The sequence below is a fragment of the Pollachius pollachius genome, assembly GCF_949987615.1.
Source record: "Pollachius pollachius genome assembly, chromosome: 8".
NCBI classification, from domain to species: domain Eukaryota; kingdom Metazoa; phylum Chordata; class Actinopteri; order Gadiformes; family Gadidae; genus Pollachius; species Pollachius pollachius.
Window position 1 is genome coordinate 17,866,863 of NC_136941.1, and position 17,060 is coordinate 17,883,922.

The 17,060-nt window shown below is 51.4% G+C and overlaps 1 protein-coding gene across 1 annotated transcript in view; it reads left to right on the forward strand.

The window, feature by feature from the left end:
• camta1a (calmodulin binding transcription activator 1a) overlaps positions 1–17,060 on the forward strand; it is a gene marked incomplete at both ends in the record, with an annotated part of 71,969 nt that overhangs the window by 28,946 nt on the left and 25,963 nt on the right. Inside the window, 5 exons of the mRNA XM_079742375.1 lie at positions 2,946–3,099; positions 8,789–8,929; positions 9,994–12,347; positions 13,318–13,444; positions 14,179–14,313. Of these exons, the coding sequence (XP_079598501.1) occupies positions 2,946–3,099; positions 8,789–8,929; positions 9,994–12,347; positions 13,318–13,444; positions 14,179–14,313 (2,911 nt within the window). The remainder of the gene's footprint in view (positions 1–2,945; positions 3,100–8,788; positions 8,930–9,993; positions 12,348–13,317; positions 13,445–14,178; positions 14,314–17,060) is intronic.

Genomic DNA, 17,060 nt, shown 5'->3' on the forward strand with positions numbered 1-17,060 from the left:
TACTACGGTATGTTTAAATAAATTTACCCCGGCTTTGAATATTTTTGCATAAACCCACATGTTTGGCTGGCCAAATGTGTTCAATCTTAGCCTTCACTCTTAAATCCAGATCTAAGACACTTCTACATAAAACATCTCTCTCACACACACACACACACATACACACACACACACACACACAGGCTGTGTGCACAGCAAATTAAGCTGTTTGTATTGGCCGCTCTGGTTCCAGTGGAAGATTGAGGGCATCTCTGGGCTGTGGCCACAGCTGGTGCTGCCATCTGTGGGGGCATCACACACACGGCTGCCATGCTGCGTGTGGTGCCGGCCGCCAGTCCACTCCAATGACAGGGGACAGAGAGTCAGATGACACACACGCCCCATGTCGACCAGTGCCTTGGCATGAGGGGGTGGGATGGGGGGCTGTCGTTCATCTGTTGGAGGGGGAGAAGAGAAAGAGGGCAGGGGGCAGGGGGCTTCAGATTTCGTTAATGTATCATCTGGGATCCAGCAGTTGTTGTTTCCTTGTTCCTTGTTTCGTTACGGAGATGTTCTGCTGAAGAATTGAACATGTCGCAGACTCTTCTTTTTGTTTGCCGATCACGCACTCACAGATCCCTGCCTCCAGCCACATAATTGGTCGAAACAGATATGAAGTGAGAGAACGTGAACTGCCTAGTTCAGCCAGATTTCAGCTTGTCTGCCATCAGGCTCAAATTTTTATCTAAAGTCTGATGTTTTGAGTCTAGATACATTGGTGACACTGTGGACTTTCCCTGTCTCATCTAAGCTTTGTCGTCAACAGTCAGGGCTCTGTGTTTTTGGTGCAGTTTTAAAAGTACCTCTACAATACTATCTTGTTCAGACTGTTGTTTGTTTCCAGTGGATGGCTGAGGGAGATAGACACAGGAGGAAGATACAGAAGATAGGTGGTTACAGTAGGTCACAGATTAATATCAGGTCTGTGTTTTTATTTCACATTACGAATACAAACAAGACACGCTGCATCCCACTGTACTCTGAGAAGAGCGAATCTATGTGTGTCTGTCTGTGTGTGTGTGTGTGTGTGTGTGTGTGTGTGTGTGTGTGTATGTGTGGCTGTGTGTGGGTGTCCAGATGTGTATATGAGTGGGTATATTGTCTACGTGTGTGATTGTGTGTTTAGATATCTATTTCCCCCTGTACGTGCATGATTTTGTTTATGTGTATGTGTCCCTGTCTGTGTGTGTGCCTGTGTGTATGAATTGTGTCTGTAATTAGTTCTATGTGTCCCTGTGTTTGTGTGTGTGTGAATGCGTGTACCTGTGTGTGTGTGTGTGTGTGTGTGTGTGTGTGTGTGTGTGTGTGTGTGTGTGTTTGTGTGAATGCATCTATCGGGGTGTGTGTATGTGTGTGAATGTTTGCACCTGTGTGTGTTTAGATGTATGTATATTTAGGTGCCTGTGCATGTGTGTGTGTGTGTGTGTTTGGGTGTGGGTGTGTGTGTGTGTGGGTGTGGGTGTGGGTGTGGGTGTGTGTGTGTGTGTTTGTGTCGGGGTGGGGTCAGGATTAATGGATAACACTGAGAGAGAGCAGGGCCCCAGCAGCACCTTGATTTATTTACCACTTAGTCGTGATGAAGCCTCAAACTGCACCAACGCACATGTTGCCACCGCATCTTCCTCTATCATAGTCTCTTCTGCTCTGTCTAATCCTGCGTCTTTGTTAAGTCTTTGGGCCTCTGCATATCTGTGTGTGTGTGTGTGTGTGTGCCGGTGGGTGGGTGTGTATGCCTGTGTGTGTGTGTGTCTGTGTTTGCATGTGTCTGTTTGTGAGCGAGTGTTCGTGTGTGTGCAGGTATCTGTGTGTGCATTTGTGCCGGTACACACGTTTTTAGAGTCACGGTTGCCTCTTTTTGATTGGATGTGTTAGTATCCAAGGGGGAAGGGAGTGGGGGTGTGGGGAGGGGCGTGTTCAGAGTAAGGGGATGTCTCACATGTATGATAAATGGTGCGCGATAAGAAGGAATGTGCGAGTGTTCCTCGCGTGACTGTTTGCTACGCTCCCTAATCAGAGCCATTCGTGATTACGGAACCGAATTGATGTTATTCAACAGCAAAAACATTCCCTTAAACGCCACCTATTATTCATAAGCCTTCAATTGAGAGCATTCGCCTTGGTAACTCGCTCGCAGTTTCCAAGGCATCAAATTGTTTAATTTTGACTTGGTAAATACAGGCAGAGTTAATTGAGGGCATGAATTTACCGTGTGGGAGGACTTGACAAAATGCCATAAGTGTTACATGAGCACACTGCAATTATCACACATGTGCTTACACACACACTTTTGTGTGTGCGCACTAGCGTGCTCGCACAGTGACACACACACACACACACACAGCCCGGCTGCGCGTCGGCACGTCAGTAAACATGCACACTTGAATGCATACATCCTCCTGGAGAACCTGTGGAGGAAGTGACACGGAGGTGCCCAGATCGACTTATGCAAGCGACTGTTTTTCCCCAAAGCCTCTCCATATTTATACTGAGCCCCGTCTTTTGTGTTGGCGGTGCCTGTTCTCCTCGGAGCTGGGGTGCAGGCAGCTTTGTGTGAGGGCCTCTGCTGTGCATACAGGTCCTAGAGCCCTCCCAGCAGTATCACCTCCCAGCCCCCCCCCCCAAGCTGCTGGGATGTTTCATACAAAAGCCCTCTCCCAGCGCCTGGCTCTCTCCACCCGCCGTCTACACATCCAGAATATTTATCATCTCTAACCCCCCTATCCCTCTCTCCCCCTCCCTCCAATCTCTCTCCCCCTCACCCTATCTCTCCATCTCCCCTCTCTTTTGCTCTCGATCCTCTCACCTCTCTGTCTCAACGACCTCACCCTTTCCATCCCCGCCCATCTCTCTCTCTCTCTCTCTCTCTAACTCTGCCTCCCCTCCCCCTCGCCCCTCTCTCTCAACAGAACCCGGACATCGTGCTGGTCCACTACTTGAACGTCCCGGCCATCGAAGACTGTGGGAAGCCATGTGGTCCCATCCTGTGCTCCATCAACACCGACAAGAAGGAGTGGGCCAAGTGGACCAAGGAGGAGCTGATTGGTCAGCTGAAGCCCATGTGTGAGTACCACTCAAACGCACCCACCACAACCACCACCACCACCCCCACCCCCACCACAACCACCACCACCACCACCACCACCGCCTCAGCTCAGCTCAGCGTCTGCAACTTCACTCTCATTCACAGCCCTGGGTATATAAACAATTGCTGTCAACTTTAGAAAGGTTTTAATAGGCTTTTACATGTCGCCCTGCATAGAGAGGCTAATTACAGTGGCAGACTGTATTGTCTGCAGATTAATGCCCCGTCGCATTAGTAGGCTGGTACTGTAAAGTGCACCCTGCATGCCAGTCCGGACAGCACTTTTGTCGGCCGTTGAGTGGTCCTTTTGCCCTGGGTTGGTTGGATGAGTTTGCCCTCTTCCTGGAGCCGTCTGCTCTCAGAGTTCAGGGCGGGGGGGGGGGAGTCAAAGGTTAGCTCTTCTACCCAGATCACAGGCACCAGCACTGAGAGAGAGAGAGAGAGAGAGCGAGAGAGAGAGAGAGAGAGAGAGAGAGAGAGAGAGAGAGAGAGAGAGAGAGAGAGAGAGAGAGAGCGAGCGAGAGAGAGAGAGAGAGAGAGAGGCCAGGCAGAGGAGGGGGAGCTAGCTGGTTATTGATTCATGCAAGTGCGTGGGTGAGTGTCTGACTCACCACAAATCCTTCACATACACAGAGACACACACACAGACGCACGCACACACACATCCTTCTCTTTTTCTTGCTCCTCATCTCTCCCTCTCGCTCCCTATCTCTGTCTCAATCGCCCTCTCCATCTCCCACTTTCTCCCCCCCGGTTGATTGACCCCTGGTGGTGACCAATCTTACTAATGCTCAGAGAGAGAGAGACACACACACGCACATGCACACACACACACACACACGCACACACTCTGTATTTGTTTTACCATTGTGTGTGTTTGTGTCTCGCCCGGCACACCGATTCAGGGGATGTTGTTGAAAATGTCAGGGTTTGTCTGATGACAATAACAGGCTAACAGGGGTTTGACAAGACATTGAGCGTGTCTTAGAGCGTCTCGCTGGTTGTGGAAATGGCGTCTGCTTCAACAGGCAGGATGTGAATGAGGAGGATGTGTCTTGATGGCGACCAGCATGGTCACTTTGATTTCCCCCCCATCCCACCTCCCCCTTTGGTCCATTAGTGCTCAGGTAAAGACCTGGTAAGTCAGCAGTACCCGCAAACAGACACACACACACACACACACACACACGCACACATTCGAGCACACAGTCCCACATACGGACTGACAGGACAGCTGGGCTCTTGCCTTCGTGGACAGAGCGGTGTCCTTCCCTCTCCCTCCCTCGCTAGCTAAGGAGGCTGGCTAGCTATCTGTTTTTTGGGCCGCAGTATTTAATGTAAAGCTTTACCTCTGGAAAACCACAGCGGCGCAGACTACTGTATTCATTAGGTTTGTGGCTTAATGTTAAAACCCACCAGCGTTCGCAGTAATGCGTGAAGTCATTAACTTTAGGAGTTGTGGGGGACAAAGAGAGAGAGGGAGAGAGAGAGAGGGAAGGCGGGAGGAAGTGCCTCTAGCTGGCGGGCTACTTGAGGGGGCTACGTAGGGAGCAACAATACTGCCTTCCTTCTCTTCCTCTCTCTTTCCATTGTAGATTCCCCTTCCTCTCTGTTTCTACCACAACAGCCACTTTATCAATGCAGGCACGACGGTGGAGCAACATTGCCTCCTAGTGGCTGTTTATCAAAAAGATGTTTGTTTCAATTTAATGTGTGAGGGGTAAGGAGAGGAGCACACTGTATTACCCATGAATTATTCAACTTTAAATTATACATTAGGCCCTTACTTACACAACCTTTTCCCTCTGAGCGACCTACATCTTACACAAACTGAATCCACCCAGATATTCTGTATATTCTGCATGGAGCAGTCTGGCTATTATGTGCACGGCATCCTGGCTAGATTGTTGTGCATGGCGGGGTGTGTCACAAAGACCATATTTGGATTTTTAGATGATTCAGGGATCCAGTCATGTGTTCTCTGGGGCAGACTCTGGAACCCTGTTGTGTTTCAGACGCTCTGGGACCCTGTCCCGTAGCAAGAGCCCCCCTGAGGTACCTCCACGTGTTTCTTTACAACGTCAGTGCGAGAGCTCCACCCATAGATTTGTTTTTGTTTATTCGTATATATTTAAATACACAATATAGGGAGTTGTTTTCCCTGAATGGTGTGTTTGCTTGCGCTTGCCTTTGCCCTTCCTTCTCCTTCCCCTCTCCAGTGTATCCTCATATTTCACTCAACAAACTTTTTGACGCCTCTAACGATAAAGTAAAACCCCACAACAACCACAACAACAACAGCAACAGCAACAACATAGGCAACATTTTGGATTTCATGCTTCAGTGGAGCTTCCCTCGCTGACTCGCCTCTGCGACACATGCACACACACACAAAGATTTTGTGTTGCAAGGTCTCACAATTCCATTCCCACCCGTACACAAAAACACACACGCACACACGCGACCCGTACACAAACCCTGTGACACATGGCCCAGGCTAACCTGGTCCTTCTCCTCGTCCGGGGGTGTCTGATGAGAGAGGAGGTGGCGGGGGGGAGATTCAGGGGGAAGAGGGTGGAGGGGGTGGGTTTGGGGGGGGGTTACAGGATGTGCTTCGCTGCACCGCCATGCCACTACACCAGGCAGACGCGAGGCACCCGGCTGCATCGGCTGCTCCTCGGGGTCTTTTGTTATAAACACAACGCCTCTGGCCACGCTCCCGATCTGCGGACGAATAGCGCACGAGGTGCTCCTGCACGCCCTCAGACGGACCGAGCGGCCCGTCTGCAGGCCCGTCTGTCCACAGTGGAGGAGGAGGAGGAGGAGATGCACTCAGTGGCTGAGATCCGCCGGAGCCTCCCACGGGGGGCAGGCGGCGGCAGACGCATGGCCGCGCGGCGGAGGCCCCCGGTCGACATCATTAAGGCCCCGCACGTTGACGCATGGCAGCGTCCTCCTCATCATCAGAACGGGGCGGTCGCTGTCTCGTTGCATTGTTGCTGTCGCTCCCGCCGCCGCCGCTGGAGTCAGAGCCAGCAGCGTGGCGGCTGTCATGTCGGCTTCAGAGCGCGCGCCGCCGTGAGGAGGAGAGCAGACGGCCAGGCGCTTGGTAAAGGAACATCAGCGGGCCCCGAACGAAGCCTGGGGTGCTGACGCCTGTCCGCCCGAAGCCTAAGGAGGGCCGCGCAAGTCTGGCATGAGGGATCAGGCCGGGAAGGGAGTGGGTGTGTGGGCGTGTGCGTCTGTGCGTGCGTGTGTGTTTGTTTGTGTGTGTGTGTGTGTGTGTGTGTGTGTGTGCGTGTGTGTGTTGAGGGCGGGAGGGGGGTTGTGTCGACGCACAGCGCTGGAGAGAGATGGTGGCTGTAAGCTGTTGCGTTGGGGCACTGTCACTCGCGCTCCGTCAGCGGGGTAGTGAGTCACAGCAGCGGAGGGGAGGCAGTGGGAAGCTAGTCCAGGGGCACACATTCTGCCTGCTGCTGCCCAGTCACGGAGGGAACGCCGGGATAGGACACTAGGTTGGAGCCGGAGTCTCAAAACTATAAATTGTCAATATTATTTGCATCTTATTGACATAGTTTATGAAGGTAGAATCACAGCGATCTGGAGATGAATGGCCTGCAATGAAATGGGATTCGTAGTGCAAACAGCAGTCCTCCTGTGGCACACCATTTTTTCTTTCGAAGAATAAAATGCCATGGCGGCATTTCTTTCGATTATTTGTGTAGTTATTTAAAAGATAACTACAGCTAATGTCACATTTTAAAAAAGACATTAGAGACGTCATAGGGCACACATTTTATTTTGCAAAAAATATACGTCTTCTGGTGCCTGTAGTGTGCGAGAGCGTGTAAAATGTTGAGCTGTGTGTCCTCGCCGTCCTTCGGATCCCAGGTCCTCTGCTGACGCCTACTGGTCACATATTGCTAGTGACTGCTGCTGGTGTGCCTGTGTTCTTTGGAGGGGCTTTGGAGTTGGTTGGTTTCTAATCAGATTCATCCAATTACCACTCACAGGCGGTTTGTTTTCTCTGGTCTTTCGTCTCTGGCTTTAATCTCTCTCGTCCGCTGCACCCCCCAGCCTCCCGTCTCTGATTCTATCTTGCTCTCTCTTTCTCTTTACTCTCTGGCCCTCTCTTCTGCAAACACAGATGCTTTAAGCAAATTCTCGGTTTTCAATCTCTCCCGCTCTCTCTCTTTTCTCTCTCTTTCTCTTTCTCTTTCTGTCTCCCCATCCCCTTCTCGTCTTGCTTTTGCTCTCCCCCTCCCTAAAGCAGCCTTGATTTAGTTTGATAGTCTAAGTACGCTCCACTTCTGAGATATTACCATATATTCTCTCTGCGGTTGAGAGCCCACGAGCTGAGCAGCAGTCAGCAGTGTCTGCTGCTGCCGCCAACGCAACGCCACTAGAATCACTATCGGCCTCATGTGAGGCTTCAGCTGGCCTGGAAAGTGGAGCAATGAAAGGTATTAGGAGGGGCTAGCGAGGTGTGACCAGGGCAGGAGAAAGCCTCTCCCTCTCTCATCCTTCCTTCCCTCTCTCTCTCTCTCTCTCGTACCCACTCTACCGATCCAGCTGCAGCAGCAGATCCAACATTCTATGCTCGTCCCTTAGCGGCTTCCCCTGTCATAACAGAGATGCAGGCAAGGCAAGGGATGGTGTGTATGTGTGTGTGTGTGTGTGTGTGTGTGTGTGTGTGTGTGTGGAAGCTGTGTGTGAGTGTTTGTGTGTGTTTGTAAGCGTATGTATCTCTGTGCAAGTGCGTGTTTATGTGTGTGTGTGTGCGTGTGAGTGTGTGTGTGTGTGCAAGCATGTGTGTGTTGTGTGTGCATTGACGTGCACGTGAGGGTGCTTGTACATGTGTGTGTGTGTGTTTACATACATGTGTGCATGAAGTGTGTGCATGTGTGTGTGTGTGTGTGTGTGTGTATATGTGTGTGTGTATGCCACAGAGAGGGGAGATGCAGGGATACCAGGTCCAGTTTGCCTTCCAGCTACCCTGGTGAAGGCTGCTCTGCGGTACGCACAGCCCGGGAGTCGGGGCAGACAGGGGAATGTAGGACGGTAGACAAGCCTGTGATGTGCCAGAGGCATGGAGCTGGCCTGGAATGAGCAAGGGTCCGGATGCAGGAAAAACATATATAAAAATAAAAGCAGAAGCAATAAATAAAAAGGGAAATCTGCTGAGAAATGCTGGTCGGAAACAAGCCGTGACTTTTGCCTTGATCTGTGAGAGTCGAGGGAGTGAATACAGATTGGACTGGTTTTCTTGGGCTTGTTGAATTCAACGTCCTACAACCTAGTCTGGTATGGGGTCTCATTCGCTCAGTGTGAATTCACTTCAGTACATGCAGTACATACTTTGCCTACATCGGTGCCCTCTGTGGGAAAATAATATACACTACGACTGCTGTTACATGCAATTTACTAATACTATTGCTACAGCTGAATTGCTTACCGAGATGTTTAGCCTCAACATTGCTCCTGGCCAATGTTGACCCACAGGTGAACTCAAAGACATACTGTTCGCTGCGTCTCAGGGCCTGGCACGGCATGGAGAGAGGGAACCGGTAGGCAGGGATAGGGCAGAGGCTGGGGCAGGGGGGCTGGCGTGGCTGGTGGTCTGTAGGGCTGGCTGACATCTCTGTCTCCTCCTCTCCCCCCTGGCAGTTCATGGCATCAAGTGGACTTGCAGCAACGGAAACAGCAGCTCTGGCTTCTCAGTGGAGCAGCTGGTGCAGCAGATTCTGGACAGCCACCACACCAAGCCTCCTCCCCGGACTCACAACTGCCTGTGCACGGGCACCCTGGGTAAGGGCTAGGGGGTGGGACGTGCACTAGAGAGTGTGATTTGGGAGTTTAGCGCTGAGAAAATCGAATAGTCACAACATAAGGTCATGTTAAGGTCACATCAAAACATGTAAGGAAGAGGGCAAAGAAGGCAATAGAGAGGTGTCCTTTTGGGTAAGAAAAGTAGCTGTGTCTGTGTATCCGTGCCACTAGGTGCCTTTAGAATGCGTCACTCGCTTTAGGAAGTCCCACTAAACAATTTAGCAGCACTTACTACAGCAAGACCCGGGACTTTATCTACAACATCTTGATCTATCGCAAAACACTGAATTATCAGTCAACCAACAAATTTGTTTTTCGAGCTACCGAGATTGATAACGAAAGGATGCGAGAGATTCCAATAAGTGTCACTGAATGCAATTGATATAGACTGAAGATAATGGGATAACTTATTTCCCCCTGAAATGGAAATCCCTTTTCCTCAGACTGATAAACACAAACAGCCAGAGCGATGAACACCACTGACATCCGTCTTCACCGATGTTAACGTAATTTCCTTTCCCACCATTTTCTCAAAGAGGAACAGTGATTGCTCGCACCTTTTAGCAAACGTATATTTAACATGATCTAGCACGTCTAATACCATTCCCCCACCGCTCAACAAACACACGTTCTGTTATCTACTGCTTCTCACACACCCCCTCTTCCCTCTCTCTTTCTCTCTCTCTTGCTCTCTATCTCATTCTCTCACCCTCTGTCTCTCTCTCTCTCCTTCTCTCTCCGCGCTCTCTTTTCTGTCTCTCTCGCTCTTTCTCTCTCTCTCTCTCATTTCTGTCTCTCTCTCTCTTTCTCTCTCTCTCTCTCTTTCTCTCTATCCTGCTCTCTCTCCCTCTTCTTCTCTCTCTCTCTCACCGTCTGTCTCTCTCTCTCTCTCTCTCTCTCTCTCTCTTACGCTCTCTCCATTGCTCTCTCTTTCCCTCTCTCTCTCTCTCTCTCTCTCTCTTTCCCTCTCTCTCTCTCTCTCTCTCTCTCTCTCTCTCTCTCTCTCTCCTTCTCTCTCTGTGTCCCTGTGTCTCTCTATCCAGGTGCAGGAAGCAGCGTGCACCACAAGTGCAATAGCGCCAAACATCGCATCATCTCACCCAAGGTGGACCCCCGTTCGGGGGGCTACGGCGGCGGCGGCGGCCACTCGGAGGTCCAGAACAATGACGTGTCCGAGGGCAAGACGGAGCACAACCACCACGCCGGGGGCAGGAGCTCGGGCGGGGGCGGTGGAGCGCGGGAGAAGCGCAACGGCAAGGTCCACAAGCCGGTCCTCCTGCACCAGAACAGCACCGAGGTGTCCTCCACCAACCAGGTGGAGGTGCCCGACACCACCCAGAACTCCCCCGTCTCCATCAGCAGCGGCCTCAATAGCGACCCCGACATGGCCGACAGCCCCGCCGTGCCGGGCATGGGGGGCCACGTGGCGTCCGTCATGTCCGGCCTGTCCCAGAGCGTCTTCATGTCGGAGGTCACCGGCGACCCCGTCTACGGCATGTCCCCCACCGCGGGCCCCAACACCCACCTGATGGGGGCGGACGCCACCTCACAGGGCATGGGGCTCTCCGTAGCCTCCGACGGCCACAAGTTCGCCTACCCCGCGGGGGGGGTGGGGGACGGCGGGACGGGCCCGGGGGGGGACGGCCTGTCCATGCTCTCCGGGGCCGGCCTGTCGGAGGAGCTGGTGCTCTCCAGCAGTCTGGACTCTGGGAGCATCAAGATCCCCGAGACCAACATGAACTTTGACCCCGACTGCTTCCTGAACAACCCCAAGCAGGGCCAGACGTACGGCGGCAGCGCCATGAAGACGGAGAGCAACATCTCCTCCAGCCCGTGCTCCGGCGGAGGCGGCGGCGGCGGCGGCGGCGGCGGCGGCGGCGGCGGCGCCAGCACCAACGGCGGCATGCACCGCGCCTCGCCCTCCATGGCCGACAACGGCTACAGCTTCAGCGCCGCCCTGGTGAAGAACATCAAGACGGAGGACACCTCCTTCGAGCAGCAGCTGGCCTCGGAGAGCGGCTACCAGGTGGGGGTGGGCATGAACTGCGGCGGCGTGGTGTCTGTGCAGGCCGGGCCCGGTGGTCCAGCCCAGGGGGGGATGGGCCTCAGCCCGGCCGGCTCTCTCCTGCCCTCCGGAGGGGGACTCAGCCCGAGCACCACCCTGGAGCAGATGGATTTCAGCGCCATCGACGCCAAGCAGGAGTACAACACCGGCAACGGAGCCGTGGGCTACAGCCAGGCCATGTCCAGCCCTCACATGGCCCACCAGAACCGCTCCCCCAGCTTCTTCCTTCAGGACGCCTCGCAGGCCAGCCACGGCCAGCAGGGGCACGCGGGCATGGGCCAGAAGGGCCACATGATGGAGCACAACGCGCACGACACCGGGGGCTACATGGGCCTGCAGGCGGTGAAGACGGACTCCCCTGGCAGTAATGGCCTCATCCACCACCACCATCTCCAGGCCCATCAGAGCCAGCACAGGGGCAGCTGCAACGGGGGCTCGCCGGCAGAGGGTCCCGGACAGAACGGCTCCCTCCAGCTGCTGCAGTACCAGGGGGGCTTCCCCGGGATGGGGGCTGAGCACGAGGAGGTGGTGGGCCTGGAGCAGCCGGGGGGCGTGAGCACGGGCCAGGCCGGGAGCAACGGCAACGGGGTGGACGGCCTCCTGAAGAACGGAGACCACATCCAGGCGTGCGGCGTGGGGAACGGAGACGGAGGAGGCGGGACGGAACACTATCTCCAGCAGCAGTCGTCGGACGGCGGGTCGTTGGTCGGGGGCGGCTCAGGGGAGGGCTTGGCCATCCGCAGCGGGAACGGAGGCGACGGCGGCGGCGGCGGCGGCGGCCACCGCTCACAGCAGCTGCAGCCCCTGCTCCAGGGGGCGGGCCTGGTGCAGGGGCTCTACAACAGCGTGGGGGCCCACCAGGGCCTGGGAGGAGGGGCCAGCAACGGGGCCGGCGGCACGGGCATGGAGATCAGCCTGGACCACTTTGACATCTCCTTCGGGAACCAGTTCTCTGACCTCATCAACGACTTCATCTCGGTGGACGGCAGCGGCGCCGCCATGTCGTCGGGGGGGGCCCTGTACGCCCACCAGCTGGTGGCGTCCCACGGCTCGGAGGGCCAGAACCACGCCGGCCCAGCCCAGCAGCAGCAGGGCCAGGAGGACGCAGGGGCCAGGGGCTCCGGATACAGCCCCTCTGAGCTCTGCCTCCAGTCCTGCTGCAGCCCCTCGTCTGGGGGCGGGGGGGCGGGTGGAGAGGGGGGATCCCTCTCCTACATGCACGTGGCGGAGGTGGTGTCGGCGGCGGTGGCCCAGGGAGCTCTGGGGATGCTGCAGGCCACCGGTCGCCTCTTCATGGTCACCGACTACTCTCCTGAATGGTCCTACCCAGAGGTAAGTTCTCCACGCTGCTGCTACTGCTTCTCAGCATCATTCAGTGGTGGGAGGACAAACTATTGTTTTGAACGTGAAAAAAAAAAAAAAATCCAATAGTAGAGTCGCTTAAAGGTGACATTTTATACCACCAGGGGTGAGAGTGATTAGCCGTTACAAGCCGTTTTGAAAATCGGCCTCTTCTGACATCACAAGAAGGCGTGTCCACCTAGATGTACCCTGGATAGATCAGTCTACTAGCCTACTGTAGCTAAAGTTGCTCATCTATCCGTCATACATCTAGGTGGACACGCCCACTTGTGATGTCAAAAGAGGCAGATTTTGAAAACGGCTTGTCACGGCTAATCATACTCACACCTGGTGGTATAATGTCACCTTTAAATTACACCAAATGGGTGCATTACAAATTAAATAACCACACTTGCAGCTTAACAATGTAAAAAATAGAAAGAAAGAAATATATTGTATGGCGCCCACAGTGTTAAACTAACTAACTAAACTGACTAATTACCTTTTTGAGTTTATAGGTTTAGAAAACAAATCCTAATATAAAAAACAAGGAAGGTGAATTATGTAGAAAAACATTGTGAATGAATTATAAACTGTGAAAATGTTACTAAATATATATATATATATATATATATATAATCTGAGTTTATGCTGCAATACTGATGCACTTGAACCAAGCATAAATGTTGAGCTACATTACATTACGTCCTCTTTTTGCTGGGTGTAATACTCATAGTTTAACTCTAGAGGGCAGAGCAGAATATAAAACCCAATGAATAATAATTATCGACAGCTGTGGCACTGATTCTCCACATGGTGGCGAGAAAGATCATGGAAAGCTTTTGTTTTATTTAATTTTATCTCGCTTTGTGTAGTCTTTACCCCCGCCAACTAGGTGGCGGCAAACACCAACTTTCAAACCCCTTCTCGTGCTGCTGAGTAAGTTTGGTGTGCTTCGCAGGGAGGGGTGAAGGTGCTGATTACTGGCCCTTGGCAAGAAGCTAGCTCAAACTACAGCTGCCTGTTTGACCAGATCTCAGTCCCTGCGTCCCTCATACAACCTGGGGTACTTCGCTGCTACTGCCCAGGTAAGAAGAGAGGCTGGTCAAGGTGTACAAGATGAACATGTGAAGTGCTTTTTTCCTCTTAAGATTTTTTCAGTGTATCATATCATATAGCGCTATTTTTTTTTAGATTGAGAAGAGTCAGTTTTTCTGTGAGACAGAAATATTTTTTTTATATTCTCTGCTGTCATGGATGAACTAAACAAACAAATTAAAAATATTACTGGTGGAATCAATTATTATAAAACAATTATTGCGTTTGCGGTTGAATAATTGATGCTGAAATACTAGCTTGAAAGTTAGTGAAGGTACTTCCTGGACATGAGTCTGGAATGCTATCCTGATACCCGCAGTGTGTTGGCATTTATATTGTATTTTTATCTTCACATTTATAGATGATGTCCGTTTTGTGTGCTTCTTACAAACCAAAAGAAGGAACTAGTCTTGTTAATTTATAATGAAACAAGTTAGGTATATGTCCAATATTTATTATTGTTGTTTAATAGTATTTGATAAAAATAAAATGTACCTCTCATTAGAAGTGATGTTAACATTTTAGCCCTAAGTGAAAAGAGTGTCCTACGGTGTAGGCCTGTTCCTCTAATGGACATTCTCAGAAGCCTCGTCTTACCCCTTCTCCGTGCGTGTGAAGCGTGCCAAAGTCAATCAAGCGATTAATGAATTAAACATAGCGGCCGTGTACCGCTCAGCCGAGTGTGACTGACCGTATCTCCGATGTCCTCTCCCTCCCACCTCAGCTCACGACACGGGCCTGGTGACGCTGCAGGTGGCACTCACCAACCAGATCCTGTCCAACTCGGTGGTGTTTGAGTACAAGGCCCGTGCCCTGCCCTCGCTGCCCTCCTCCCAGCACGACTGGCTCTCCCTTGATGGTAGGTCTGCTCTGCGCTCTTAACGTCCCTCCCCTTGTTCTGCTGGGCTCCCTGTCTACCAGTCTGTGTCTAGTCCTCTGAACGTCTGTTCCCTGCTTGTTATGTGATTGTGCACTCTGTGTGAGCCACCGTTGCCCCATCGGTCGGTGTAGTGGCTAAAACGCCCTTCTTGTGGATTTGTAAATTGCTCTAAACATATTCAGTCGATTAACCACTCTTTGACAGAAAGAACTAGATCTACACGTGTTTACTGTTGAAACAACGGTAGAAAAAACAGTGCGTTCGCTCCGTCTTTACTGAATGCCATTAAAAGATACAAAACAGTTTTACTCTCCCTCAATGCTACGGCATAACAGCGCCCTCTATAGCAACCAATGTCCTATGCATCTCTAATAAGTACAAGCAATGAAAACAAGTACACTAAACAGTTATTAAACTAAAAAGCAAAACTATGCAAAAAAATCAGTCAATCAATACAATAAACAATCACTAAATATTAATCTAAATATATAATATCTAAATCCTAATAATATCTAAGTCTAAATTACAATATGGCAAAATGGCACTAACATTTCCGGCACCTAATTGCTCATCATGGGGATGACGATTACCTATCTAAAACTAAAGAATAATTTTGCATATTCTAATTCCTTCTGTCCTCTTTCATAGGTCTAAAACACCATAAACAACCTTGACCAATCTAGGTGAGGCCCACAAGATGGGCAACTATGGAAAATAATAAAGTTCTAAATAATAATGTCCTTTATTGTCCATGAGATTCTTCCATCTCGAGCAGGAGACACAACTTATCTATGGGTCTCTCTAAGGTGCTGGTCTTTGTTTTGACAAGGACCCGACGGACAAACCCTTTGGCATCGGGGATTGTCTTCTCCACTTTTCCCATTAACCAGGACCATCTTGGAGCCCTCTCGTCCACGATTAGTACGATGTCTCCCTCTTTCACATTTCTCCTCTTCTCCAGCCACTTCTGCCTTTCTTGCAGCAGGGGCAAGTATTCTCTGGACCAGCGCTTCCAGAAGATGTCAGAGATATACTGCACCTGCCTCCATCTTCGTTTTGAATATAGATCCTCCTTCTGAAACACACCTGGAGGGAGTGCTGGTTTTCCCTTGAGCAGGAGAAGATGATTCGGCGTCAGTGGCTCGAGGTCGTCCACATCATCAGATGACTTGGTAAGGGGTCTGCTGTTGATCACTGCTTCTACTTCACACATCACAGTTTGCAGACATTCATCATCCAGTAACTGGAGCTTCAGAAGGTTGGTAAGTATCTTCCGGACTGTTCTTATCTGTCGCTCCCAGATACCACCGTGATGCGACCCGGCAGGCGGGTTGAAGATCCAAGTGACTCCTCTTTGCAGTAGAGCCTCAGAGATCTGGGACTGGTTCCATTCTTTCATCGCCCGGCGGATCTCATGTTCTGTAGCTACCAGGTTCGTTCCATTATTGGATCTCATAACCTCCACTTGTCCTCTTCTGGCTATGAAACGTCTCACTGCATTTATACACAAGTCGGTGTCAAGAGAGTGCGAGATTTCTATGTGGACTGCTCTGACTGTAAGGCAAGTAAACAAGACTCCATAACGCTTGACTTGCACGCGTCCTCGCTTTGCTTCAAAGGGGCCGAAATAGTCTACACCGACGTTAGTGAACGGTGGTTGGTCAGGCAGTAGACGATCAGGTGGTAGATTCGCCATCTTCTGTTCACTCACAGCAGCTTGACACTTCCGGCATTTCACACACTTTGAAAGCACACTTCTCACCGCTGCATTTCCTTTGCATATCCAGGCCCTTTGTCTCAGCTGAGCAAGGGTATGGTTTCTCCCTCCATGTCCGATTTCCTCATGAGCGTTCCTGATGATCAGGGTAGTGATGTGGTGATCCTTGGCCAGGATAGCTGGATGCTTTGTGTGTTCTGTCAAGGCTGCCCGGTGCAATCTTCCACCAACCTGGAGAACCCCATCTTGGAGGAAGGGATCCAGTTTCATGATAGAACTACTTCTCTTGATCTTTTCACCTTTCTGCAGAGCGTGAAGCTCCTCACGGAAGGTGTGACTTTGGCTGAACTGAATGATCACAGTTTCTGCTCTTCTGATGTCCTTGACAGTCAAACGGGTTCCTTTCAGGATGGATCTCCATTTCTGCATGTGGTTCTCAACTGTCTTGATTTTCACAACTTGACTTTCTGAAGACTGGGCTTGCGACTCGAACGTCTTCCTTGTTACGCACAGACTTCGAAGCAGCTCCTTCAGCCTCAACATCCAGGCGACCGCCTTCTTCAGACTGTGCCAGTCGGAGTAGTGATGAGTCAGCTTGAAGAGAGGGTCTGTGCTTGAGTCGACAGTCTTGATGATGTTCACACTGGTCGTACGCTTCACATCAGCATCGTCTTCACTTATCTCTCTTGAGAACTCTGATAGGACAGGCCAGTGAGACTCACTCTTGGCTAGGAAGTCAGGACCTTCAATCCAGTTCTGACACTTTATAAATTGCTCTGCATTCAATCCTCTTGATGCGTGATCAGCTGGGTTGGAAGTCGTGTTGACATACTTCCATTGTGCTGGCCTTGTGTTCTCTCTGATTGTCGACACTCTGTTCACAACAAATGTTTTAAAACGAGCGCCGTCGTTGTCGATGTATCGAAGGACGGTGGTGCTTTCTGTCCATAGCACAGACTCTTTGAGGTCCATCCAAAGCTCTCGCTTCATGATCTTATCCATTTTCACC